The sequence below is a fragment of the Chiloscyllium plagiosum genome, unplaced genomic scaffold (genome assembly GCF_037043375.1).
Source record: "Chiloscyllium plagiosum isolate Xiang-an unplaced genomic scaffold, Cpla_swu_hap1 HiC_scaffold_51, whole genome shotgun sequence".
Lineage (NCBI taxonomy): Eukaryota > Metazoa > Chordata > Chondrichthyes > Orectolobiformes > Hemiscylliidae > Chiloscyllium > Chiloscyllium plagiosum.
In genome coordinates, this window is record NW_028270189.1 from 1,309,873 (window position 1) to 1,335,979 (window position 26,107).

Consider the following 26,107-nt stretch of genomic DNA (forward strand, 5'->3'; position numbering starts at 1 on the left):
CTCCCACAAGCCCCACTTCTCGCCAGCCACTCCATCACTCCTCACTGATAACCACATTGAGAGAAACATCTCACTTGTGAGATATCAAAATCAACAATATCTCAGTCCGGGATCCAGCAATGATTTAAGTCATTTATTTGGCTTTGTGTACCATGTGTCCCGGTTGGTGGCAATGCCACCTCATCGTTGCCCTTTCTGATGGCAGTCCAGCGGTAACTTCACCTGCTCGGCACTCGAGGCAGGTGAAGGTTTTTACAAATGTAGGGTAAAACGTTAGGCCGGACTGTGTGTGTTGCATCAACTTGCCTTCAGCCTCCTCCTTAAGGGGAAGGCTACTTTTGCCGTGCCTGTTACCAGGTTTCAGGGCCTGCTGCCAGAAACCGTGGCAAGCTCAAGCTAGGAATTGTGAATACTCTAGCTCACACGGGAGGGCCATACATGACTGGTGCAGGCATTGTGGTTCAGGTGGAAGAGTGTGCAATGTTGGGCAGAGCCACGGCACAATGTTAAAGGGTGTGGATGCATCACCGCACATTCTGTCTTCAAAGACCACCATGTGAGGGAGAAATAGCAGAGGTTCTGACCACCATTTCCTCGTGTCCTGGGGCTACAGGTGTGATGCTGAACTAGAGGAGTCTGCTAATGTGGTGCCTTTTATTCAGAAAGAGATACAGACCAGGTCATTACAGACCAGTCAATCCAACTTTGGCATGTTAATTATTGGGGAAAAATAACACCAAGGAATGGCCTTAATGGTTATTTAAAAAGGCACAAATTAATCAAAGGCAGTAGGTGTGGGCTTGTTAAAAGGAGGGTCTTTTCTGACTGATTTGGTTTAAGTTTTGGTTTTGAGGCAGTGACCAGGAGGGATGATGAAGGTGCTGCACTTTAGACATGGTTGGTTTGGATGTTAGCAAGCGTTTTGACCTGAACCCAAATAGGAGCCTGCTTGGGAACACACAAACCTGCACAATGCTCAGGCAGCTTGGTTCGAAAACACTATGGGTAGCAAGAGGCGAAAGATAAAAGGTGACTGGAGTGGATCCTGTTTCCACTGGGGCTTCTGCAGGGCTTCATAACCAGCTTCCTGGCTGTGTGTGTGTATTAGCGACTAGAGCCTTCAATGTAAATCGTTTGGAATTAATGCAATAATTAGCCAAAAGAAAGAGAGTTACAAACTGTAGGAAGATATCGATGAACCGGTTAGGGCGGGGGCAGAAGAATGGCAATAGAATTTAATGTCGCAATGGGGAGAACAAACAGGACAAGGAGATTGTGAGAATTGTAACAGAGCGGGGCACCTTGGAATACATGTCCACAGGTCCCTGAAGTTTCCCAGACAGGACGTTCTGAAGGAAATTGGAAGCTTTGTACATCTTGGCCTAAACCAGGTGTGTTAGAGCAGTGACGTTTTTGCTGAAAACACCAGTTGGAGTGTAGCTAGAGAACGGTGCACTGGTCACTGTATCACAAGAAGATGTAATGGCACAAGACAGGATGCAGAAAGGGGTTGCCAGCACAGGAGACTTTTAATGACAAAGGACTGGAAATGCTGGGAATTGTTCCCTTTGGGGGTGGTACATTCAATGTCTTATAAAATGGAGGCACTGTGCCAGGAAGGAGCTATTTCTCATTAGTGAAAAGGTTGATAACCAGGGGATAAAGATTTAAATGTGGTAAGGAGATGAGGTTGGGAGGGGGCAGACTTGAGAAAAAACCTTCTTGCTTGAAAGCTGGTGGAGGGAACTGGAATTAGTTGCCCAAAAGAGTGGTGAGAGCAGGAACCCTGAGATGTACGTGGATGCAGACGTGATGAACTGTAACCTCAAGGAGCAAGGAGCTGGGCGATTGAATTTGGCTCTTCCTCTGTAGGTGCTACTGTCCCCCTTTGGACGGTGTTTTTGAGAGGCCCCGGGGAGGGGGAACGCAATGGGAGGAAGGCGGTTTATTGCTGCAACGCTGTGCGGTGCAGCTGACTGGCTCTCCACACCTTTTGTGTTTTTGCTGTTGACCTGAGGGAGAAAGGTGACCCATTGCTCCGGTCTGCAGCACTTAACGCCAACGGAAAATCACCCGCCTGGTCATGAAAGCAGTGAGCAGTTCCCAGTTGTGCCACGCGAACAATAGCAGTACAATCACCATGCCAGTGCTGATGGTCCTTGCCCGGGTCTTGATGAAAGGCGAGACCAGGGCCGATATGGTGGACATCAGCATCAGAATGACCGCGATGATGATGAGCAGCAGGTTCATGGTCTTACCCAGCAGCTCCCTTGTGTTGACGTGGTCCAGAATCTCCCCCTGAGCCGCTTGCTGCTGTTGTTCCAGCCGGGCCATTTTGCTCTGGAAGTTCTCCAGCACCTCCTATCCAACAAACAACACGGGGACAAGACAGAGGTTACTGAAGGACTTGGTGAGCAGAGGTGGATGGACAAACATAAACATGAAGGCAGATAGCAGACTCCAGCAATAACAGGAAGCCACACATCAACCTGAGTCTGATCATCTTATCCAGTGTCGTACTCCTGCCTCAACTTTGTATATTTCTTTGTGACATGGAGTAGAGTATTCAGAATGCAAAAGACTCACCACCCTCAGAGAGCAAATATTCCCCTTCCACCCCATCTTAACCAGGAGACCCCCTCACTCTGAAAGCACGTTCCCACCTCTCGTTCTAGATTCCCCAGCCTAAGCAAAGTGGAGCGACAATGAGGGACTCGAAAGAAATGACCAGAAATAAAGCAGTAATTTCTCCCAGTCCTGACGTGGCAGAGAGTTTGGCAGAATGTACGGGTTTAGGCCACCAGGGACTTTCAAAAAGAGAAGGCCCGTCGTTGTGAATTTCCTGAAGTTTCCAACGTCCTGAAGCTGTCTATATAGATTGTACAGTAGCGAATGCAATTCTTGGTTTCAGAAAAAGGGGATGGTGAAAGGCCAAGAGAGGAATGTGAGGATCACTGGGCCGGTTAGCCTAACCTCGATGTGCAGGGAAAGTTCTCCGAACCTTGTGTGGGAACTAACAACAGAAATCTCTTAGTGAATTCGTCACCCGGTTGGGCAGGGGGGAGATGGTGGCCTAATGAATGTGACCAATAATTCAGAAGATCCACCACTCTGTAAGCAAAGACGTTGTTCCTGATGCCTGTCTTAAATGGCTGACCACACCTCTAACTCCACCCTCCCCCACCCCCACACCTCCTCTTGAGATTATGACCATGGTTCTTGACTCACCGTACCTGTAAAAACATAAGTTTTGGAAAATAGGTCCAGACAGGGTAAGGACAGCAGATTGTCTTCCCTAAAGAGCATCAGTGGACGAGATGGGTTTTTACAACAGTCAGTGGTCATTGTCACGGTTATCATCATTGACGTTGTTTTGAGATTTTATTAACAGAATTTAAATTCCACCAGTTACCAAGGTGGGATTTGAACCCGTGTTCTCAGGGCATCAGCCTGGTCCTAACATTATAGACATTGAAAGTAGGAGTCGGAGTAGGCCATTCTGCCCTTCAGCAGGGTCATGGCTAATCATGCAATTCAGTCCCCTGTTACCACTCCACCCCCCCCCCCACCCATACTCTTTGACCCCTTTAGCTCCAAGAACTGTAACTCCTTGAAAACATTCAAACATTCAACCTCAACCCTTTTCTGTGGCAGAGAATTCCACACACACACACTGAAGACATTTCTCCTCATCTCAATAATAAACGGCCAACTTTGTATCTTTAGACTGTGACCCCCTAGCTCTGTACTCACCTGCTATGGTAAATATCTTCCCTGCATTCCCCCCTCTCTGGTCCTGTTAGAATGTTATGGGTTCCTATGAGATCCCCTCCTTATTTTTCTAAACTCCAGTGAATAAAGGTTCAATTATTCTTCATACATCAGTTCTGCCATCCCAGGACTCAGTCTGATAAACCATAGTTACCCTCCATGACTGCTACATCACCACTGCCTCACCTGACGGCAAACTGAGCTGGCTAGACTGTGTGAAAATTAATTGTATGTTCGCAGAACCTATGTGTTCTCTCACGTGACAGAACGGCTTGGCCTCTGAATCCCAAAAGGTTAGTTTGTAGATGCAGCATGTCATTAAGAAGGCAAAAGGAATATTGTCCGACATTGTTAGAGGGATGGAGTTTAAAAACACGGAGGTTATGCTGTAGCTGTGTAGGTCTCCCTCCTTGGCCCTGGAAGGGGTGCAGAGGAGGTTCATGAGGTTGATTCTGGAGTTGAGGGGGTTGGCCTATGAGGAGAGACTGAGTAGACTGGGACTGTACTCGTTGGAATTGAGAAGAATGAGGGGGAATCTTAAAGGAACATATGAAATTATGAAGGGAATAGATAAAATAGAAGCAGGGAGGTTATTTCCACTGCAGGGAGAAAGTGACAGCTGGAGATCAGAGTCAAAAAGTGTGGTGCTGGAAAAGCACAGCCGGTCAGGCAGCATCCGAGGAGCAGGAAAGTCGATGTTTCGAGCAGAAGCTCTTATCAGGAATGTGAAGGTGGGGGGTGCCCAAGGAGGCTGAGAGACAAATGGGAGGGTTGGGGCTGGGGGGGGAAGGTAGCTAGGAGTGAGATGGGTAGATGAAGGTGATAGGTCGGAGAGGAAGGTGGAGCGGATGGGTGGGAAGGAAGATGGACAAATAGGACAGTTCAAGAGAGTGGTGCCGGGTTGGAGGGTTGGATGTGGGATAATGAGGGGGAAGGAGAGATGAGGAAACGGGTGAAATCAGCATTGATTCCGTGTGGTTGGAGAGTTCCAAGGCAGGAGATGAGGTATTCTTCCTCCAAGTGTCGTGTGGCTAGGATTTGGTGGTGGAGGAGGCCCAGGCCTTGCACATCTTTGGCAGAGTTGGAGGGAGAGTTGAAGTAGCTGGCCACTTCAACTACACACGCACTAAACGACCCCACCATCCTGTGGCCACTCTCAGTTTCACCTGGTGGCCGTTTGAAATCATATGCCAAGACACATTCCCGCCTAGCCCTGTTGGGTGTGTGTTGGGGGTTGGGAGGAGGGATCCCTAATCTTCCCATCCCTCTGAAACCCACAGCACGGTGCTAGCTCCTGCTACTGACCCAGATGTCCCTGCTGCTCTCATATGACTGGTAGGCTATCTTCTCCTCTAGGCTGGCCAGCTCACTCTTCAAGTTCAGCACCTCGTTCTGGTGAAGGTCCATCAGGTCGTTCAGTTCAGCCTGTAGTTGGATTGACCTAAAATAATGAGAAAGTTAACACACAAGTTCTTGTGTAACAACCTGCACACTCCGGACATCATTGTTCATTCCCAGCTAGTCTTTGTAGTGTTGACCTAAAGCTTGCTCGCCAGTACTCCTATCGCTCCTTCATTCCTCTGTCTCTTTCTCCTCTCTCCTTTTTTTTTAACCTTCTGCTTTCCCACTCCTTCTCTCTTTCTCACACACTCATTCTGCTCATTCACTTGCTTCCTCTCACTCTGTTGCTCTTTCCCCCACGACCTGGACCATTCCTCTCCCTGGAATTTGTCCTGGAGGTTTTGCAACCTTACTGTCTTCCACCCCACCACACTCTCCCCATCCCATTCCCACCTTTCTCTTCTCATCTCCCCACTGTTCTCCAGTGCCCTCCACTCACCTTTTCCTATTCCCCTTCCTCTTTCTACTCCCTGCTCCCCTTCCTGCCCGTTCTCCATGCCCACCCCTCCTCACCACCCCACTTCCTCCACTCCCCTTTCTTTCCCCTGCCTCCTCTCAGCTACCCCTTCTCTCCTCTGCCCTATTCTCCTCTCCCCTCACTCTTGCTACCAATTTATTCTTAAGGTCACAAAATGGGGCTGCTGCTTTCATCCTCAGGGTGGTGGTGGAGAGGGGGAGGCAGAGGGGAGCCAGAGGCTGGAGTCTAAAACACACAAGGACCTGTGGTCTCAGAGTAATGGCTTGGCTATTCTGGACAGAGATGAGGAGAGAATTCTTTTTCCTGAGGACAGTGAATCTAGCTCAGAGAAGGCTGGGTTCATCGAGTGTGTTGAGATGGCTGGAATTCTAAGCACTGAGAGAATTGGCACGATGGCTCAGTGGTTAGCAATGCTGCCTCACAGTGACAGGGACCTTAAGTGACAGTCTGTGTGGAGGTGGTACATTTCCCCCCCACCATGTCTGCATGGGTTTCCTCCCACGGTCCAATGATGCAGATTAGTTGGATCAGCCATGCTAAATTGTCCCCGTAGTGTCTAGGGATGTGCAGGTTAGGGTGGATTGGCTGTGCTAAATTGCCCCGTAGTGTCTAGGGATGTGCAGGTTAGGGTGGATTGGCTGTGCTAAATTGCCCCGTAGTGTCTAGGGATGTGCAGGTTAGGGTGGATTGGCCATGCTAAATTTTCCCATAGTGCCCAGGGATGTGTGGGTTAGGGTGGATTGGCCGTGCTAAATTGTCCCGTAGTGCCCAGGAATGGGCAGGTTAGGGTGGATTGGCCATGCTAAATTGTCCCGTAGTGCCCAGGGATGTGCAGGTTAGGGTGGATTGGCCGTGCTAAATTGTCCCATAGTGCCCAGGGATGTGCAGGTTAGGGTGGATTGGCCGTGCTAAATTGTCCCATAGTGCCCAGGGATGTGCAGGTTAGGGTGGATTGGCCGTGCTAAATTGTCCCGTAGTGCCCAGGGATGTGCGGGTTAGGGTGGATTGGCCGTGCTAAATTGTCCCGTAGTGCCCAGGGATGTGCGGGTTAGGGTGGATTGGCCGTGCTAAATTGTCCCGTAGTGCCCAGGGATGTGCGGGTTAGGGTGGATTGGCCGTGCTAAATTGTCCCGTAGTGCCCAGGGATGTGCGGGTTAGGGTGGATTGGCCGTGCTAAATTGTCCCGTAGTGCCCAGGGATGTGCGGGTTAGGGTGGATTGGCCGTGCTAAATTGTCCCGTAGTGCCCAGGGATGTGCAGGTTAGGGTGGATTGGCCGTGCTAAATTGTCCCCATAGTGCCCAGGGATGTGCAGGTTAGGGTGGATTGACCGTGCTAAATTGTCCCGTAGTGCCCAGGGATGTGCAGGTTATGGTGGGTTGGCCGTGCTAAATTGTCCCGTTGTGCCCAGGGATGGGCAGGTTAGGGTGGATTGGCCGAGCTAAATTGTCCGGTTGTGCCCCGGGATGTGCAGGTTAGGGTGGATTGGCCGTGCTAAATTGTCCCGTAGTGTCCAGGGATGTGCAGGTTAGGTGGATTGGCCGAGCTAAATTGTCCCGTAGTGTCCAGGGATGTGTAGGTTAGGGTGGGTTGGCCGTGCTAAATTGTCCCATAGCGCCCAGGGATGTGCAGGTTAGGGTGGATTGGCCGTGCTAAATTGTCCCATAGTGCCCAGGGATGTGCAGGTTAGGGTGGATTGGCCGTGCTAAATTGTCCCCGTAGTGCCCAGGGATGTGCAGGTTAGGGAGGAGTGGCCGTGCTAAATTGTCCCGTAGTGCCCAGGGATGTGCAGGTTAGGGTGGATTGGCTGTGCTAAATTGCTCCGTAGTGTCCAGGGATGTGCAGGTTAGGGTGGATTGGCCGTGCTAAATTGTCCCGTAGTGCCCAGGGATGTACAGGTTAGGGTGGATTGGCCGTGCTAAATTGTCCCGTAGTGCCCAGGGATGTGCAGGTTAGGGTGGATTGGCTGTGCTAAATTGTCCCCGTAGTGTCTAGGGATGTGCGGGTTAGGGTTGATTGGCCGTGCTAAATTGTCCCGTAGTGCCCAGGGGTGTGCAGGTTAGGGTGGATTGGCCGTGCTAAATTGTCCCGTAGTGCCCAGGGATGTGCAGGTTAGGGTGGATTGGCCGTGCTAAATTGTCCCGTAGTGCCCAGGGATGTGCAGGTTAGGGTGGATTGGCCGTGCTAAATTGCTCCGTAGTGCCCAGGGATGTGCAGGTTAGGGTGGATTGGCCGTGCTAAATTGTCCCGTAGTGCCCAGGGATGTGCAGGTTAGGGTGGATTGGCCCTGCTAAATTGCTCCGTAGTGCCCAGGGATGTGCAGGTTAGGGTGGATTGGCCGTGCTAAATTGTCCCGTAGTGCCCAGGGATGTGCAGGTTAGGGTGGATTGGCCGTGCTAAATTGTCCCGTAGTGCCCAGGGATGTGCAGGTTAGGGTGGATTGGCCGTGCTAAATTGTCCCGTAGTGCCCAGGGATGTGCAGGTTAGGGTGGATTGGCCGTGCTAAATTGTCCCGTAGTGCCCAGGGATGTGCAGGTTAGGGTGGATTGGCCGTGCTAAATTGTCCCCGTAGTGCCCAGGGATGTGCAGGTTAGGGTGGATTGGCCGTGCTAAATTGTCCCATAGTGTGCTGATGAGGGTGGATTCGCCATGGGAAATGCAGGATTATGGGGATATGGTAGACTCTGGGTGGGATGCTCTTCAAAAGGTTGATGTGGACCAGATGGGCCGAATGGCCTGCTTTTCCATACTGTAGGGATTCTATAAAATTGAAGATTTGTGTGGGAAGGAGGAGTTGGGAATGGTCACAGTCTGAACTGTATGGCGGGACAGGCCTGGAGGGGACAGGTGAGGACCCCCTTTCTTTAGTTTCTGTTGAGGAGGTGCTGCAGCTTATCTGGGACACGCGGGGGGGGGGGGGCTGCTAATTGAGGAACCAATGGCCAGAATGGGTTTTAAAAACCTGTGGATTGTCCCACAGTGACTGGGGCAGGTGGGCAATGTAAGGAGAACGTGAAGGAATGAACCATCGTGGAAATTATGGGCAGATACCTGTATTTCTCCTCTTCTAAGGACTCTTGAAAAACGGAGTAATGGTTATTGTATTGCTCTGCTATGTTCTTAAAGCTCAGCTCCAAATTCAGTTGTGTTTCTTTGATGTCAGTCAACTCCTCCAGTATGGACAGGTAGCCGGTATTTTGTCTCTCTAAGGAATTCATCCCGTTTGCCTTAATATCGTAGTTGAGCCCTGCCAGGTCTTGCAGATCTTCAGAGAAGCTGGTGGTGATGGAGTAGTCATCATCAGGCAAGCTGAGTTGCTGCAAGGGGTGGGGAGTTTGGTAGGGAGGGTTAAACTTGTCCAACGGGGTCTCTTTGGAGACACCTTGGATCTCCGACAGTGCATGCGCCAGGAGGTTTGCCTTGGATAGGGAGCTGGCTTCGCTGTGAAATGGGGATTCTGTTTGGTTGTCCTCCAGCAGATGATCGCTCCTCAACTCCTGCATGGCAAACAGGGAGGGGTTCTTCTCCTTCAGCAGCTCCAGCTCCCTCTCCAGCTGCTGCTGCTTCCTGATGTACTGCTGCAGCCTCCTCTGCAGCTGCAGGATGACCGAGGTGAGGTAGTGGTTCTTCTTCTCAAAGGCCTGCTTGAAGCGGAAGGCCTGGCTGTGGTCAGTACGAGCGATGAGTCGCAGGTACTCTGAGACATTGGTGTTACGGTGGGTCTGCTGCACCCGGATCTGCTCGCTGATCTTCAGGATCTTCTGCTGGAGCAGACCCTGCTCAGTTTTCAGCTCCTGCAGTAAGACCTCCTCCTCCACGTGGGAGTTGTCAGATAGCTGCTCTGAGGTCTCTGACACGCTGAAAGCTGGTGGGCTGGGTGGCAGTCCTACGCTGGTCACTTCTGCTGCGTCAGCCTGAAAGGCAAAGACCCGATAGACAGAAAAACTCCCCTCCATTAATTCCAGCTCAAGACCAACGCAGCACTTTATACTCATTGGTTTAATCAAGATTTGGAGATGCCGGTGTTAACTAGGATGTACAAAGTTAAAAATCCCACAACACCAGGTTATAGTCCAACAGGTTTAATTGGAAGCACGCTAGCTTTCGGAGCGACGCTCCTTCATCAGGTGGTAGTGACTATCACCTGATGAAGGAGCGTCACTCTGAAAGCTAGTGTGCTTCCAAATAAACCTGTTGGACTATAACCTGGTGTTGTTTGGTTTAATCAGGGCCTTGATAGATAGATGGATAGAACAGTACAGTGCAATACAGACCGTGCAGACCTTTTATCCTATCATCACAAAATTATGTCCCCTTGTAATAGACATTTCCACTCTGGGAAAAAGTCTCTGGCTATCCACTCTATCTTATGCCTCTCATCATCTTGTACACCCCTATCAAGTCACCTCTCATCCTTCTTTGCTCCAATGAGAAAATCCCTAGCTCCTTCAAATTATGCCATAAAAACCTGCCCTTCAGTCCAGGCAGCATCCTGGTAAATCTTCTTTGCGCCATCTCTAAAGCTAACACATCGCTCCTATAATGAGGCATCCAGAACTGAACACAAGTGTGGGTCTAGTCAGGGCTCTACAGAGCTGCTCACGGCTCTTAAACTCAATTCCCCAGCTAATGAGAACCAACAAACCTTCTTAACAGCTCTTATCGATTTGGGTGGCAACTTGGAGGGATGGATGGATGGATGTGGACCCCAAGATCCCTCAGTTCCACCACACTGCCAAGAATTCTGACTTTAACTCTGTATTCTGCATTCAAATTCTACCTTTCGAAAAGAAGCACTTCATACTTTTCCAGGTTGAACTCCATCTGCCACTTATTATCCTGTTAATGTCTTGTCGCAACCTACTACAGCCCTCCACACTATCCAGCACATCACCTCCTGAAACACCCCTCCCCTTCTCACACACACACACACACACACACACACACGATCCTGGCTCAGAACGGTATTAGCCGTCCCTTCAGTTTTGCCAGGTTAAAGTCCTGGAACTGCACCCCCCGTGGGCACCGCAATTGTTCCTATAAGCTGGAACTGGTCACTGTCACCCTCTGAAGAGGCGATTAAGGGCAGGCAATAACTGCAGGCCCAGCATGCAGTTCCCAAATCATAAAAACAAGAAGGACCAGTCAGAGAGGAAATAGAAGACTGCATCGTTTTGTTTTCTTTGGATTTGAGGTTGGGAGGAAGGAGGCTGTTGCAGGTCACAGTGAGTTCAGTCATATTCAGTCACATTAGGCGAGCTGGGAGTGTTCTTGGTTTGACATCAACCATCGAAACCGTGCTCACATCCGGCAGCAGCCGTAAACAGGAACAGGCTGAGTATTGTTGGTTGTTTCTTTATTAACCTGGCCCAGACCCCCACCCCCCCACCCACCTCCAAAACCTCAATCAAGAATTGTGTTCAGTTCTGGTCGCCTCATTACAGGAAAGATGTGGAAGCTTTAGAGAGGGTGCAGAGGACATGTGAAAAGCTAGGGTTTTTCGATTTGGAACAAACAAGGATGGGAGCTGACTTAATAGAGGTGTATAAGATGTTGAGATAGAGCGAATAGCCAGAGAATTTCTCCCAGGGTGGAAATGGCTATCACGTGGGGGAGAAAGTGAAGTCTGCAGATGCTGGAGATCAGAGCTGAAAATGTGTTGCTGGAAAAGCGCAGCAGGTCAGGCATCCAGGGAACAGGAGAATCGACGTTTCGGGCATAAGCCCTTCTTCAGGAAGGGGGGGCACAGTTTTAAGATAATTGGAGGAAGGTTTGGGGAGATGTCAGCAGTAGGTTCTTCACACACAGAGTGGTGGGTGCATGGAATGCGTAGTAGTAGAGTTAGATACATTAGGGACATTTAAGTGACTCTTGGATAGGGCACATGGAAGATAGAACAATGAAGGGCATGTAGGTTAGTCTGATCTTAGAGTGGGATAAAAGGCTGGCACAAGATCAAGGGCTGAAGGACCTGTACTGTTTTTCATTTCTCTAGCACCTTCCACCACTCACTGAAGATCTGCCCAAATGCCACCACCCACCTCTGCAAAAAAAAATGAATTGCAGTCACAGATGGGAGCTGGCAGAGCAACTAGTTTGTGCACACAAAGTTCCCTTCTCTGTATCCCTCACTTAGACCCATACTCGGAACACCCTGCACAGTTCCCGTCTCCGTACCCCTCACTCGGACTCACACTTCTAGCACCGTGCGCAGTTCCCATCTCCATATCCTTGACTCAGACCCACACTCGGAGCACCGTGCACAGTTCCCATCTCCGTATGCCTCACTTGGAGCACCGTGCATAGTTCCCATCTCCTTATTGCTCAATCAGACCCACATTCGGAGCAGCGTGCACAGTTTCTGTCTCCTTATCCCTTGGTTAGACTCACACTCGGAGCACCCTGCACAGTTCCAGTCTCCTCGGTTAGACTCATACTTGGAGCACCGTGCACAGTTCCTGCCTCCGTATCCCTCGGTCAGACCCACACTCGGAGCACCGTGAACAGTTCCTGCCTCCGTATCCCTCAGTCAGACCTACACTTGGAGCACTGTGCATAGTTCCCATCTCCGTATCTCTCAGTTAGACCCACACTTGGAGCACTGTGCACAGTTCCTGTTTCCGTATCCCTCAGACCCACATTTGGAGCACCGTGAACAGTTCCCCATCTCCGTATCCCTCAGTCAGACCCACACTCGGAGCACCGTGCACAGTTCCTATCTCTGTATCCCTCAGTCAGACCCACACTCGGAGCACCGTACACAGATCCCCATCTCCGTATCCCTCGGTCAGACCCACACTCGGAGCACCGTGCACAGTTCCCCATCTCTGTATCCCTCAGTCAGACCCACACTCGGAGCACCGTGCATAGTTCCTATCTCTGTATCCCTCAGTCAGACCCACACTCGGAGCACCGTGCATAGTTCCTATCTCTGTATCCCTCAGTCAGACCCACACTCGGAGCACCGTGCACAGTTCCCCATCTCCGTATCCCTCGGTCAGACCCACACTCGGAGTACCATGCACAGTTCCTATCTCTGTATCCCTCGGTCAGACCCACACTCGGAGCACCATGCACAGTTCCTATCTCTGTATCCCTCGGTCAGACCCACACTCGGAGCACCGTGCACAGTTCCCCATCTCCGTATCCCTCGGTCAGACCCACACTCGGAGCACCGTGCACAGTTCCCCTCTCCATATCCCTCAGTTAGACTCATACCCGGAGTACCGTGCACAATTCCCTGTCTCTGTATTGTTAAAAAATATCGAGGCACAGGTGAAGATGTGACCAGATTCTCAAAGTGATAACAGGTGGCTCTTAACTCTCAAGAAGCCCATAGCTTCCTGCTTTTGTAAAGAGAGAGTCAAGGGGTGCCCTGACAGTTAGCTCTTCAACACAACGGGGAAATGAATCAAGTACTCTTACCTGGAGGCTGCAGCGCCTCTTTTTCAGGCTGAAGCGATGCACCATCGTTCCCAACAGTGCTGGAGCAGGCAGCTTCCCCTGTCACCGTCAAACTCAGTGACACAGCCAGTAGTCAGATCTTTTCACCGGGGGCAGATTGTAGTGGGACAGGCCAAGAGGCCTCCGTCCCGGGTGGTCTCCCTTTTGCTAAAGAAGGTTGCTGGGGGTCTCGGGTAAGCAGCTGTGCTCGAAAACAGAGCTGGAACACTTCCTCTGCTGCGGGCGGTGGTGGGGCTGGGTCGTCTGCGTCTGTGGTTTTAACACGCACCGTGCTGCACTCCTCCCAACCCCTCTGCCAAGCCCAGCACAACAGCTTTTGCAACGCATCTGAAAAGCTGCAGTTGATAAGCAACACGGTCCAACTCCTCCCCAATGGTGGCTTATCCACACACCAATTGTGCAACAAGAACACATTGTGGTGGTAACATAAGCCAGCTGATCCAGCGAGAGCTGAAAATTGACAAAACGCAAGGGGGAGAAAGGGTACCCGCAGAGCTCAGTCAGAGAGGAGCGTCGGGAGGGAGGGAGGGAGAGACGCTGAGGTTAAGGGAGGCTAGCAGGAGAGAGCTTTAAATAATCTCATATACGTGGGGGTGGGGCACAGGGGTCCCATCCAAGGGGCACATGGCCCCAGGATACCCGTCACTGGCCATTAGGCAGAGAATCTGAAACGCTTTCCTCGAAGTGAGTGTGGAGGTGGTAAGAGAGCACTGGAGACTGACCCTTACCTTCTCTTTCTTTGAGCTTCTGATTTTCGGCAACCTGTGATAAAGGGAGAACCGGCGACTGTCTCCAAACCGGGGCTTGGACTTAGCCTTGGCTTCTTCCACACTGACGTTGGACTCGGTGTCCATGCCCAGGAACCTTTCCGTCATGGTCTGTGTGTTCAATTTGATGGATGGGTGCAGGATTCTCTGGGTTTTGGCAGTGTCTAGTAACTCAGGGTGCTTGAACGCCTGGAGGCTGTGATGTGGTGCAGGCCAAGAGTCCTCCTCCTCCTCCTCCTCCTCTTCCTCCTCGTCCTGCGGCTGCACCTGTTTCTCACGGATTGTCTCCTCCCGCCTCTTGCTCAGAATGGGACTCTTCCTGCCCATCTTGGGGATGAAGTGGCGGCGGAATCCAGAAGCAGACCTGCGCCAGCGGTCACTGGAGGCCTGGATGACAACTTTCTGGTCGGAATGCAGGCTCGGTTCAGCAATGGAGGTCCTCTGGCTGTCGGTGAGCACAGAGAGCTCATCGTCCAAGGGAATCATGAAACTGCGCAAGAAGGAACTCTTCTCATGCAGGCTGTGGCCAGTCCCAGCCTGTGACCTCTCCTCAACTTCGGCCGAGGGCTCCCTCTGGTTGGCAAAGAGTTGCCTCATGCCCTTGGCCAGCACCTTGTTCACCCTCAAGAGGGTGGTGCCTTTACCCTGCGCCCTGTCGCTGGCCACGAGTGATGGTGAACTGCTCTTGGGGACTGGCTCCATGGGTCTGCCTTACACCCCTGTACCACTTGACCTGTAAGTACAAAACCAGGTTAGACAGCCGGCTCTGCGATGCTCTGTTCTGTCCGCAACTAGTTACCAGGAAGGGGGAGGGGTGGTGTGTGCAGGAGACATTGGTGGACAGCATGTTGCCCTCCTACATCTACTCCCTCCCCACCTCACACTGGGAGGGTTAGCATCCAGGACAAGAGTGTGGTGCACTCTCAGCATGAGAGGATCTCCCACTGAAGACAGAGATGAGGAATGTCATAGAACTGAACAGCACAGAAACAGACCCTTCGGTCCAACGCATTCATGCCGACCAGACATCCTAAATTAATCTAGTCCCATTTGCCAGCACTTGGCCCATATCCCTCTAAACCCTTCCTTTTCGCATACCCATCCAGATGCCATTGAAATGCTGTAATTGTACCAGTCTGCACCATTTCCTCTGACAGCTCATTCCATATATGCACCACCCTCTGTATGAAAACGTTACCCCTTAGGCCCTGTTTAAATCTTACCTCTCTCACTCTAAACCTATGCCCATCTAGTTTTGGACTTCCCCTACCCTGGGGTCAAGGATTTTGACTATTTACATTATCCATGCCACTCATGATTTTATAAACCCCTATAAGGTCACCCCCCAGCCTATTCAGCCTCTCCCCATAGTTAAAACCCTCCAACATCTTGCAAAGCTTTTTCTGCACCCTTTCAAGTTTCACAATATATTTCTTACAGCAGGGAGACCAGAATTGAATGCAGTATTTCAAAAGTATTCCAAAAGTACACTATCCTGTACAGCTGCAACATGACCTCCCAACTGCTATACTAAATGAACTGACCAATAAAGGTAAGCGTACCAAACGTCATCTTCACCACCTTGTCTTCCTGTGACTGCTTCTCTCAGAGGGTAGGCAGACTATGGGATTTCTTCCCCCCCACCCCCCAACCTCTCCCAATCAAGAGCAGAGGGGACTAGGCCAGCCCCTAATGGCTGATTTAAATCTCTTTCCTCTAATTTTAAAAATATGCCCCCTAGTCTTGAAATCCCTCATCCTAGGGAAAACACGTCTACTATGGGCCACGTTAACAGATTGCTGATCGAGGGGGAGCCAGGGAGGAGTGGTGGAGAGGAGAGCACAGGGGCGTTGAGCCACAGTCAAATCACCTGCAATCCTATGGGCTAGCACAGTAGGCTCAAAGGGCAGAATAAACTCCCCCTGCTTCCTGGGGGTGAGTGTTATACTTAGTGACAGTGAGGGAGCTGGATTAACATCAGCAGAGATACAGTCAGTTACACTGGGGGGCGGGGGGGGGGGGGGAGTTACTGAGTGACAGAAGATATACTGTATTCTATAACAGATGAATAATATGTAAGACCCTTTTCATAACAACAGATATGAGATTGTGATGGCAGTGGATAGTGTATAGCTGAGGTACCTTTGGAAAAGATTCAGTTGTCAGTAATGGGTTCAACGTTGAGATGTGATCATCTTGGCACCACAACGACCAGGTTAACTGTCAAGTCAAACTGTAAGTAAACAGCGCACGGACCCCTGTGACATCACAAAAGATGGCCGCACCAGATGATCATTCCTTTCCAAAGGTTCCTGAAAGGAACCATCAGACAGAGACCTGGGACGGACAGGACTCTTACCCTGCTCTCCTGAGTCACCGCCAGTTGTGATAAATCATGGCTCACCTCTATCTGACCTCCGACTATCGGCCTTGGCTTTGTAAGGCTCAATCCCCTGTCCACGGGGTGAATCTTGAACTGGGGGTGCGTTTCAGAATGATGGGTCTTCTGTTGAAAATGGAGACAAGGAGGAATATCAAGGGTAAATTTCTGATCGACGAGGGGTTTGGGAGGGAACAGGCAGGAAAGTTGGGGTGGAGGACACAGTCAGATCAGCTGCTATCAAATGGCACGGGAGATTCAAGGGGCTGAATGGCCTCTTCCTGTTCCAAATTTTTCCACTGTTGTTCTTAACCGCAGTCTTGAAAATGCCTCTTTTGAAAGATGGTTGGAGTCGCTGCTGGTAACCAGGGACAGTGCTGGTTAACGAAGTTGGTTGGAGTCAGTGCTAGTAACCAGGGACAGTGCTGGTTAATGAAGTTGATTGGAGTCAGTGCTGGTAACCAGGGACAGTGCTGGTTAATGAAGATGGAGTTGGTGCTGGTAACCAGGGGCAGTGCTGGTTAATGCAGAGGATTAGAGTTGGTGCTGGTAACCAGGGACAATGCTGGTTAATGAAGACCATGGATCATCAGTTTGCATTTTGAATCCCACATTCTCTCTGCCTGACAAATATCAGTGTAACCCCCACCTTAAAATAGTCAGTAATCCCATCTCCTGAGGCACAGTTCCAAAGTCTCATAATCCCTTGGAGAAAATGTGATTATTCCTAAACCTCCATTTTAAACACAGTGCCCCCACCTCATTCTGGGCTTAGTCTCATGGGGGGACTATCCTTTCCACATCCACCTTGGATCCTATACATTTCAATCTAGTGACCCCCTCCTTACTCTTTTAAACACCAGCCTGTACAACCTCACCTGATTGTTAGCAGCACTGCAAATACTCATCTCTTCAAGTCCTCTGCCTCTTGAGTCAATACAGCATGGAAACAGACCCTTAGGTCCAACCAATTCATGCTGACCATAATCCCAAACTAAAATTAGTCCCTCCTGCCCACTTATATCCATCTGACTTGTTCCTATTCACAGACTTATCCAAATGTCTTTTAAACATCATGACTGAACACACACCCACCACTTCCTCAGGGAGATCATTCCACATGCAAACCACCCTCTTGTCTTAAATAGCTTTTCTAATTCTCACCTTAAAAATGTCCCCAGTCTTGAAACCTCATCCAAGAGAAAAGACACCAACCATTAATTCCATACCCCTCATTATTTTATAATCCACTATAAGGTCACCTCAACTTCCTTTTCTCCAGTGAAAAGGTCCCAGCATATCCAGCCTTCCTTTGCAATTCAAACCTTCCATACCTGACAATATCCTGGTAAACCTCTTCTGAATCCTCTCCAGCTTAATAGTATTCTTTTTTCAATGTGTCCCTTTGGACCTTGGTTCAATGGGAAGTTTCTCCCACTCCATCTCCCTCCCACTCCTCCATCATTTCAAATACCACCTTCAAATGTCCTGTCTTCCCCTCCTCTAAGGGGAGCAGCTTAGTCTATGATTCGAGGCCAAAATAGACCTAATCATCAAGGGTTATGGGGGATATACCAGGAAACTAGAGTTGAGGATTATCAGATCAGCTGTTCACTTCAATTTACTAGGATTAGGACAACGTGGTAGGCAGGGCAAGTCAGGACAGGACTTATACACTTAATGGTAGGGTCCTGGGGAGTATTGCCAAAAATAGAAACCTTGGGTTGCAGGTGCATAGTTCCTTGAAAGTGGAGTCGCAGGTAGGCAGGGTGGTTAAGGCTGCGTTTGGCACGCTTACCTTTATTGGTCAGTGCATTGAGGAGTTGGGAGCTCATGTGACTTTGAATGAAAAAAGGGACCTGTGGGTGGCACAGTGGTTAGTACTGCGGCCTCACAGCACCAGGGTCCCAGGTTCAATTCCAGCCTTGGGTGACTGTGAAGAGTTTGCACATTCTCCCAGTGTCTGCATGGGTTTCCTCCCACCATCCAAAGATATGCAGGTTAGGTGAATTGGCCATGCTAAATTGCCCATAGCGTTAGGTTCATTAGTCAGAGGGAAATGGGTCTGGGTGGGCTACTCTTTGGAGGGTCAGTGTGGACTTGTTGGGCTGAAGGGCTTGTTTCCATAGTGTAGGGAATGTAATCTAATCTGTCATGGTGCAGCTGTACAGGTCATTGTTTAGGCCACTTTTGGAATATTGTGTGCAATTCTGATCTCCCTGCTACAGGAAGGATGTTGCTAAACTTCAAAGGGTTCAGAAAGGATTTAAAAGAATGTTGTCAGGGTTGGAGCTATAGGGAAAGGCTGAATACAGCTGGGGCGGTTTTCCCTGGAGTGTCAGAGGTTGAGAGGTGATCTTAAAATCATGAGAGCAAGGGTGAATAGCTAAGGTCTTTTCCCAGGGTAAGGGAGTCCAAAATTAGAGGGCATAGGTTTAGGGTGAGAGGGGCAAGATTTAAAAAGGGACCTGAGGGGCAACATTTTCACACAGAGGGTGGTGTGTGTATGGAATGAGCTGCCAGAGGAAATGGTGGAGGCTGGTACAATTAAAAGGCATCTGGATGGGTATATGAATAGGAACGGTTTGGAGGGATATGGGCCAAGTGCTGGCAAATGGGACTAGATTAATTTAGGATATCTGGTGAGCATGGATGAGTTGGACTGAAAGGTTTGTTTCCGTGTTGAACTGTGACTCTTCCTTCAATACCTCCCTTGGGTGACAAAAGATGTTCAAGTGCAGGGCAAGACCAAAAGGTAAGATACACAGAGTTCAAGACTGGACACTGCTTACAGGAGGAGTGTAGAAACCACAGAGCTAAAACTAAAAAAAAAGTCAGGGAAAGTAAAGAGAAAGTACGAAAGAAACACAGGCTAGTTTAAAAAAAATACAAATCTGAGACAACACTTCATAAATTCTTAAAATGCAAGAGAATAAATGGGGAAAAGACTAAAATGGCAACCTGACTGCAGTGGCTAAAGCGTAGGAGCAGCACGAGGTATAAGAGATAGGTAGAAGAGGAGGTGCTTACCATCCTCAAAAAGTGGATGAACGGTGGGGCTGGGTGATCCATTTGCCCAGGTTGGGAGGGGCAAGAGCAGAAGGCCCTGCCATGCACTTTCCAACTCTCTCCAACAACAATGCTGCTACCAGAAGGCTGCTCTAGTTCTGGAGCATGACAGGACACTGCTGGCAGTTCCAGCCTCTGCGTTACAGGACGCGTGCAATCTCACAACGTCGAGGGAGATTTAATGATGGGGGGGGCACTGGGAATGGAAAACATTAGCAATGTGATGTTCAGGGAGGCAATGGCCTTAGTGGTATTAACATTGCATTATTAATCTAAAGACACAGGTAATGTGCTGGGGACCCGGATTCAAATCCCACTAATGGCAGACGGCGATTAAAATAATTCTGGAATTAAGAATCTAATGAAAACCATGAATCGGTTGCTGATTGTCAGAAAAAACCCATCTGTTCATTAATATCCTTTAAGGAAGGAAATTGCCATTCTCCCTGGTCCGGCCTACAAGTGACACCAGATTCACAGTGATATAATTGACTCTGAACTTTCCTCTGGGCAATTAGGGATCGGCAATAAATACTAGGCCCAGCCAGCAACACCCACATCCCATGAATGCATAAAAATAAACAGGATCAGCTGAGGTTGTTTTCGCTGGCAAAGAGGGAATCTGATCGAACGAGTTGCCCAAAGTCACATTGATTTAAAAGAGTTTTCTATAAAGGATTAGCAGGGATTATGAAGAAATATTCCAACCAGAAAACAGCTGGAACCTAGACCCCCTAGCCCGAGAAAACCTTGAAAGTGGGATTAGATTGGATGGCTCTTTCCTAGGATAGACACAATTATGGTCTTATGGATGGGCCAAATGCCTTTCTCTGCAGCACAGACATTTTCATATCCTCCTACTCTTTTACGGTATCGGAAAAGCCTCAACAGCCTACAGCACAGAATGACAGACTAAAAATGTTTTTCAAACTAAACCTTTAATGAATCTTCTTTGTATAGTTTTTTTTTCCTTTGTCCAAAGTACTAATGGGCATAACAGAACCCCCTCCCTCCCTCTTGCACACTTGGATATCAAGACACAGGCAAAAAAAAGGACAGAGGTCGTATTTGAAATTCTGAGATCAGAACCAGAAGTTCCCTTTTCTTCTCTCTCTCTCTCCTTTTTAAACATTCAAATGTTGAAGTAAATCAAACCAGCTTTTTATTTATTCCAGAATTTTCCAAAAAATCTAAACGAATAAATATGAAAAAAGCATGAACTTGGCTAGTGACTTTTTTGTTTTTGCACATATTTTACAACTTTATGCTTTCTTCCTCACGCCGTCTCCCCTCCCGCTCGCATCACAATGCGCGCCTCGTGTCACTGCGATTAAATGGGGGATCCGGTTAAAAGCTAACGCCTTGCCATGATTCACAAATATAACCCCTGACCTCTTGCCGGCAGGTCCTCACTCCACTGCTGTATAGGGCCACCTGTGGATCAAAACTTGTAATATTTATTTACATCTTCAATATTTGCATGGATACAGAGATAAACAAAAGAACGAGACAAACAGCATAGTGGAAAGTGACGTCGAAACAAGTGGTCTCTGTTACTGAGTTAGCAACACCGGAGCCAATTATTTTCATGGTGGAATTCTCTCCATGTTTTTCTTTTAAAAAAAATCCTCTTCTCCCTTCCCCCCTACCCACCCCAATCCCACCCATGTGCAAGTCAAGATAATCCAAGAACGTGTGCGTGCAGGCATTGGTGTACGCGTGTACACACACACACACACACACACAAAAATGATGCAATTTAATAGAGTGATGGAGGAGGATTCGGGGGTAGAAGGGACTGGGGAGGGAGGGGAGAATGAAAACAAAAATTCCAAAGTCTGTATTGTTTGTCCCTGCGTGAAGCGCTCACTCTAGAAATCCACTCAGCACAGGCAGTGCCTTTTCATAACGTGTTTTTTTTTGAAGTCCACTAAGGTCAGTCCAAGGAGACCCAAGTTACACACATTTTACAGTCTTGTTAAAAAATATTCTCCTGTTGCGCACTGCCTTTTATTTCTCAATAGTCCGCTGATCATTTGCTCGTTCATTCATTCCTTCCTTCAATTGCGAAGCTTTCAGGCAAGGCCAAACCCTTCCGAACACTCCTGTATCGCGAGCAGCAGCATGTGACGCAGTTTCTCGTAGCTCTCATACGCTGGGAGGTCCAGTTGGTTAAAGCTGAGGAGGAGGAATATCATTGAGAAGGGTCAGATAATCAATCCCTTTGTTCTCCCTTTACTGACATCTAAACTGCTCCCAATCCTCAAGTCTGTTGCTTTTCTATTCTGGCAAATTTGTACGTCCCTTCCTTGGATCTAACACAATCCCTAATTTCCCTTGTTAACCATAATCTAGATAACTTCCCCATTTAATTTTGGTGCCTGACAGGTGTGGGCAATTGCTGCAGTTCCACCTCGAGCTCTTTGCGTGTTTGCCATTGTCTTTCTACCATAAACCCCAAGTAATTCATCATAGCCAGCTCATACCTCTCACCATTGTAGTTTCATCTGTTCAGATTCAGAGGAATCCCAGAGGATTCCTCAGAGTTGACACAGTTGATTCGATTTCATGTGGAATTCTACCATGTTATGCTCACCCTTCCCCAAGGGGCTGATTACACCCAGGGCTGTCAATTATTCTTTTCTCATTACACAATTCCCAATCTAAGATGCCCTGTTCTCTACCCGATTCCTCATGCATTAGGGCAGGAGACACGCCACAAATTCCCCTACGGTATTGTGACTAATGTGATTTGCTCAATCTATACACAGACTAAAGTTGTCCATTATTACAGATGCACTATTGCTTGCATCTCTAATTCACTGTTTGATGTCGTCCCCCACCATTACCAGGTGCGTTTAGGGGTTGGGGTGAGTATGGTGTTACACAAACCCCACCACTGGTTTCTACCTCTTGGTGTTTTTCAGCACTATCCATACAAATTCCACCTCAGCTAATATCCTTCCTTACTATTACATTAACGGTCTCCATCTCCTTGACCTCTGTCCATCCTTCCAAAAAACTGAATACACCTGGATATTCAGTACACTTGGTTACCCTGCAGCCACGTCTCCGTAATCTCAGCTATACCTAGTCACAAGAGCTAATTCCACCACTTTACTGGAAATGCTCTGTGCATTAAGACTTAAAGCCTTAAGACTGCTTGATTTGGTGAGGAGCGGGGCCAGGCAAATCAGATTTACTAACTGGTTAGACCTGTTTAACAGGAGAAGGGAGTCCGTGGCAGATTGGTAATTGAATCAGCCACGATCTCACTGAATGACAGGCATCAACGGCCTCTCTTGCTCCCGCAGGTTTTGGTTTAAGTAGTACAACTGCAGTACGATAGAACTTCAATACACCACATGGTTAGATAAAGTGAAAGAGCGAGAAAAGACCTTGGCATTTCTCCAGCACCTTTGTGTTCCAAAGCATTTCAAACATATGGCTCTGGAACCAGGGGAACACAACTGAAAATATAACTGAGATATTGATGAGATGAGGGATGAACCTTTAGAGTTCTCTACCCCAGAGGGCTGTGGGAGCTGAATCTTTGAATATATTTAAAGTAGAGATTGACAGATTTCCGATTACCAGTGGTGAAAGGTTCATGAGGTGAGCGAAAAGCATTGAAGTGGCTAATCAGCAGGATGGGATGGACAGATTGAATGGCCTCCTCCTGTTCCCACATTCTTAAGAGAACATGTTTCCAGGCATACTGTAGCATCAGAAATGAGACCCCCAGTTTAGGCACAGCAAGCTCCCATAAAAAGCACATCAACACGAGAAAGAAGTGATTTGGTTTCAGAATTTAAAAACTGGGAGGGGGTCTTGGTTTAAGGACTCAACTACAAACGGGCACCTCTGACACTGCAGCACTCCTGACAGAACGCGTGGCTTGGACACTGCCTCAGTTAAAAACATGCCAGAGACACAGCACCGCGGTGAATCCTTACCAAGTGTGAGCAGAGGGTAACCGATCAGTGGAGCGATCATCTCGGTGAATCTGGAATTTCTGAATGCCATTCATTCCTTCTAAGGCAGCAAAGCCCTGGAGTGGGACCTTGGAGGTGCCGGTGACAAACTGCAGGAACTTGGCACGATCAGCCTGGTCAAAGGAGCGCAGTGCCCGCCAGAACCACTGAATCTGTGGGTGATAGACGGTGCTGTGAAACATATTTAACATGGGCAGGGACGCCTGTCCACCCAATGCACATCGTCCTATTCAGTCATCAAGTAGTGAATGTCAGTACAGAGACAAGGGGCAGAATTGCCTCCTTGGGCAGTATGATAACTTGGAGATACTGTAACATCCAGTGAACAGCAGGACACCAATAACACCGGCCCCCAGTGGGGCAACACTTACATCCGCTCCGTTTCAGCTTTCATTCCAAGCTGACTTAGGAAGTGCTAAAATACCTGCACACATAGAGCATACCAATTAACTGGCTCCGGCTGCACCCCCCACACACCCCAGACCTCTCCCCATCAGTACTGTGCCCCAGTGTTATACAGGGACAGACCTGTCCCCACCAGTACTGTACCCCAGTGTTACACAGTGACAGACATGTCCCCACCAGTACTGTACCCCAGTGTTACACAGTGACAGACCTGTCCCCCACCAGTACTGTACCCCAGTGTTATACAGTGACAGACCTGTCCCCCACCAGTACTGTACCCCAGTGTTATACAGTGACAGACCTGTCCCCCACCAGTACTGTACCCCAGTGTTATACAGGGACAGACCTGTCCCCACCAGTACTGTACCCCAGTGTTATACAGGGACAGACCTGTCCCCACCAGTACTGTACCCCAGTGTTATACAGTGACAGACCTGTCCCCACCAGTACTGTACCCCAGTGTTATACAGTGACAGGCCTGTCCCCACCAGTACTGTACCCCAGTGTTATACAGTGACAGACCTATACCCACCAGTACTGTACCCCAGTGTTACACAGTGACAGACCTGTCCCCCACCAGTACTGTACCCCAGTGTTATACAGTGACAGACCTGTCCCCACCAGTACTGTACCCCAGTGTTACACAGTGACAGACCTGTCCCCACCAGTACTGTACCCCAGTGTTACACAGTGACAGACCTGTCCCCCACCAGTACTGTACCCCAGTGTTATACAGTGACAGACCTGTCCCCACCAGTACTGTACCCCAGTGCTATACAGGGACAGACTTGTCCCCACCAGTACTGTACCACAATGTGAGACAGCGACAGACTTGTCCCCACCAGTACTGTACCCCAGTGCTATACAAGGACAGACCTGTCCCCACCAGTACTGTACCCCAGTGTTATACAGGGACAGACCTGTCCCCCACCAGTACTGTACCCCAGTGTTATACAGTGACAGACCTGTCCCCACCAGTACTGTACCCCAGTGTTATACAGTGACAGACCCATCCCCAACACTGTACCCCAGCGTTATACAGAGACAGACCTGTCCCCCACCAGTACTGTACCCCAGTGTTATACAGTGACAGACCTGTCCCCACCAGTACTGTACCCCAGTGTTATACAGGGACAGACCTGTCCCCCACCAGTACTGTACCCCAGTGTTATACAGTGACAGACCTGTCCCCACCAGTACTGTACCCCAGTGTTATACAGTGACAGACCCATCCCCAACACTGTACCCCAGCGTTATACAGAGACAGACCTGTCCCCCGCCAGTCCTGAACCCCAGTGTTATAGTGACAGACCTGTCCCCACGAGTACTGAACCCCAGTGTTATACAGAGACAGACCTGTCCCCCACCAGTACTGTACCCCAGAGTTACACAGTGACAGACCTGTCCCCACCAGTACTGTACCCCAGTGTTATACAGGGACAGACCTGTCCCCATCACTGTACCCCAGGGTTATACAGTGACAGACCTGTCCCCACCAGTACTGTACCCCAGTGTTATACAGGGACAGGCCTGTCCCCACCAGTACTGTACCCCAGAGTTACACAGTGACAGACCTGTCCCCATCACTGTACCCCAGGGTTATACAGTGACAGACCTGTCCCCACCAGTACTGTACCCCAGTGTTATACAGAGACAGACCTGTCCCCCACCAGTACTGTACCCCAGTGTTATACAGGGACAGACCTGTCCCCACCAGTACTGTACCCCAGTGTTATACAGTGACAGACCTGTCCCCACCAGTACTGTACCCCAGGGTTATACAGTGACAGACCTGTCCCCACCAGTACTGTACCCCAGTGTTATACAGTGACAGACCTGTCCCCACCAGTACTGTACCCCAGTGCTGTACAGTGACAGACCTGTCCCCAATGTTAGTGACAGACTTGTCCCCACCAGTACAGTATCCCAGTGTTATACAGGGACAGACCTGTCCCCCCAGTACTGTACCCCAGTGTTATACAGGGACAGACCTGTCCTCCACCAGTACTGAACCCCCGTGTTATACAGAGATAGACCTGTCTCCCACCAGTACTGTACCCCAGTGTTATACAGTGACAGACCTGTCCCCACCAGTACAATATCCCAGTGCTATACAGGAACAAACCTGTCCCCACTAGTACTGTACCCCAGTGTTATACAGTGACAGACCTGTTCCCACCAGTATTGTACCCCAGTGTTATACAGTGACAGACCTGTCCCCATCAGTACTGTACCCCAGTGTTATACAGGGACAGACCTGTCCCCACCAGTACTGTACCCCAGTGTTATACAGTGACAGACCTGTCCCCACCAGTACTGTACCCCAGGGTTATACAGTGACAGACCTGTCCCCACCAGTACTGTACCCCAGTGCTGTAC

General features: G+C 49.3%; 2 protein-coding genes across 15 annotated transcripts in view; both read right to left on the minus strand.

Annotated features, from left to right (window-relative positions):
* Positions 1-112: 112 nt before the first annotated feature.
* LOC122542051 (transmembrane and coiled-coil domains protein 1-like) lies at positions 113-20,096 on the minus strand. Of its 3 annotated transcripts, XM_087985272.1 has the most exons (5): positions 19,290-20,096; positions 13,841-14,612; positions 8,700-9,562; positions 5,077-5,212; positions 113-2,361 (listed from the first exon to the last, which is right to left on the minus strand). In XM_087985272.1, the coding sequence occupies exons 2-5, from the start codon at positions 14,579-14,581 to the stop codon at positions 2,053-2,055; spliced, it is 2,049 nt and encodes a 682-aa protein (XP_087841398.1). In that variant the 5' UTR covers positions 14,582-14,612; positions 19,290-20,096; the 3' UTR covers positions 113-2,052. The 3 variants fall into 3 exon arrangements, with proteins under 3 accessions (XP_087841398.1, XP_043535275.1, XP_087841399.1); XM_043679340.2 differs by lacking the exon at positions 19,290-20,096 and having other exon boundaries at positions 13,841-14,892; XM_087985273.1 differs by lacking the exons at positions 13,841-14,612; positions 19,290-20,096 and adding an exon at positions 13,074-13,569.
* Positions 20,097-20,247: 151 nt separating this feature from the next.
* The window catches only part of huwe1 (HECT, UBA and WWE domain containing E3 ubiquitin protein ligase 1), a 229,529-nt gene continuing 223,669 nt past the window's right edge, over positions 20,248-26,107 (minus strand). For all 12 annotated transcript variants that reach the window (XM_087985269.1, XM_087985271.1, XM_043680073.2 and 9 more), the window contains 2 exons: positions 23,285-23,475; positions 20,248-21,506 (listed from right to left, as the gene is read on the minus strand). In XM_087985269.1, the coding sequence (XP_087841395.1) occupies positions 21,404-21,506; positions 23,285-23,475 (294 nt within the window). In that variant the 3' untranslated portion in view covers positions 20,248-21,403. The remainder of the gene's footprint in view (positions 21,507-23,284; positions 23,476-26,107) is intronic.

Excerpts from the sequence above, each read along its gene's own strand:
- LOC122542051 (XM_087985272.1), bottom strand. The coding sequence starts at position 14,581 with ATGGAGCCAGTCCCCAAGAGCAGTTCACCATCACTCGTGGCCAGCGAC. Across the intron at positions 9,563-13,840 it reads GAAGCTCAAAGAAAGAGAAG|GCTGACGCAGCAGAAGTGAC; the intron begins GTAAGGGTCAGT and ends TTTGCCTTTCAG. Across the intron at positions 5,213-8,699 it reads TTAGAAGAGGAGAAATACAG|GTCAATCCAACTACAGGCTG; the intron begins GTATCTGCCCAT and ends TCATTATTTTAG.